The 894-nt window shown below is 42.4% G+C and overlaps 1 protein-coding gene across 1 annotated transcript in view; it reads left to right on the top strand.

Moving 5' to 3' along the window:
* TDP1 (tyrosyl-DNA phosphodiesterase 1) overlaps positions 1-700 on the top strand; it is a 74,689-nt gene extending 73,989 nt beyond the window's left edge. Inside the window, exon 14 of the mRNA XM_023731654.1 lies at positions 330-700. Within this exon, the coding sequence (XP_023587422.1) occupies positions 330-403 (74 nt within the window). The 3' untranslated portion in view covers positions 404-700. The remainder of the gene's footprint in view (positions 1-329) is intronic.
* The last annotated feature ends 194 nt before the right edge of the window (positions 701-894 follow it).

Here is an 894-nt window from a genome sequence, read left to right on the forward strand (position 1 = left end):
TGAGGCTCAGAGAGGTCAAGTGACTGGTCAAGGTAACACAGCTAGTGGGTGGCAGTGCCAGGATTGGCCCTCAGTCTCCACTGGCCTGCTTCCTCGTGTTCAGCAAGCCCTGTGTCTTAGCATGAACCTTTTCTAAAAGCTCCTGTGTCTCAGCATGAACCTTTTCTAAAAGCTGTTGTCCCAAAGGGAATGTCTTTTGGGGTTGGTTTACCAAAGGTTCTTCACAGTTTGTAGAATTGAGCACAGAAAATGGTTTTATCTCATCGGGTGGGTGAATTTCCTATGATCCAGTTCAAACAAATATTACATATAATCTTTTTTCCCCCCAGATCGGCCATGGATTTGGAATATTCCTTATGTCAAAGCACCAGATACACATGGGAACATGTGGGTTCCTTCCTGAGAATCGTAACTCACTGAGAAATTTATTAAGACATTGAGCCCCAAACGCTGGACTTTCTTGTTGTCTGAACTGGATGCTCACCTCCCTTAGAATCTTGTCTGCACTCCTGAGAAACTCCTTGCGAAGGTCACTCTTATAAATGTCAACATTGGTTGTACTTTTAATGGTCATTATTAACGTTCTCACTAAAAAAATAAGCTGTGATATTTTCTTAACGCATTTTTGTATACTTTGGAATGAAAGCTATTAAACTTCGCAATGTTAAAAAATCAGATGTAAAATTATCTTCCTAGAATAGAACCCAGTGACAGTGTGAGCTGTTCTGAATTCAGCCTGGACTGTATGTTTGCTGCCACTCTCTGTCGGGAAAGGTGCTCTTTGTTCAGCCGAAACTTTCCAGAGAAAGAATCTGACCATTGGCTCTTTTACCCATGCCCTCTTTTAGCTTTCTGAACATGGCTCATGGGGGTTTGGGTACATGTGTCTGCACG

This window comes from Trichechus manatus, unplaced genomic scaffold (assembly GCF_000243295.1).
Source record: "Trichechus manatus latirostris isolate Lorelei unplaced genomic scaffold, TriManLat1.0 scaffold00045, whole genome shotgun sequence".
Taxonomy (NCBI): Eukaryota; Metazoa; Chordata; class Mammalia; order Sirenia; family Trichechidae; genus Trichechus; species Trichechus manatus.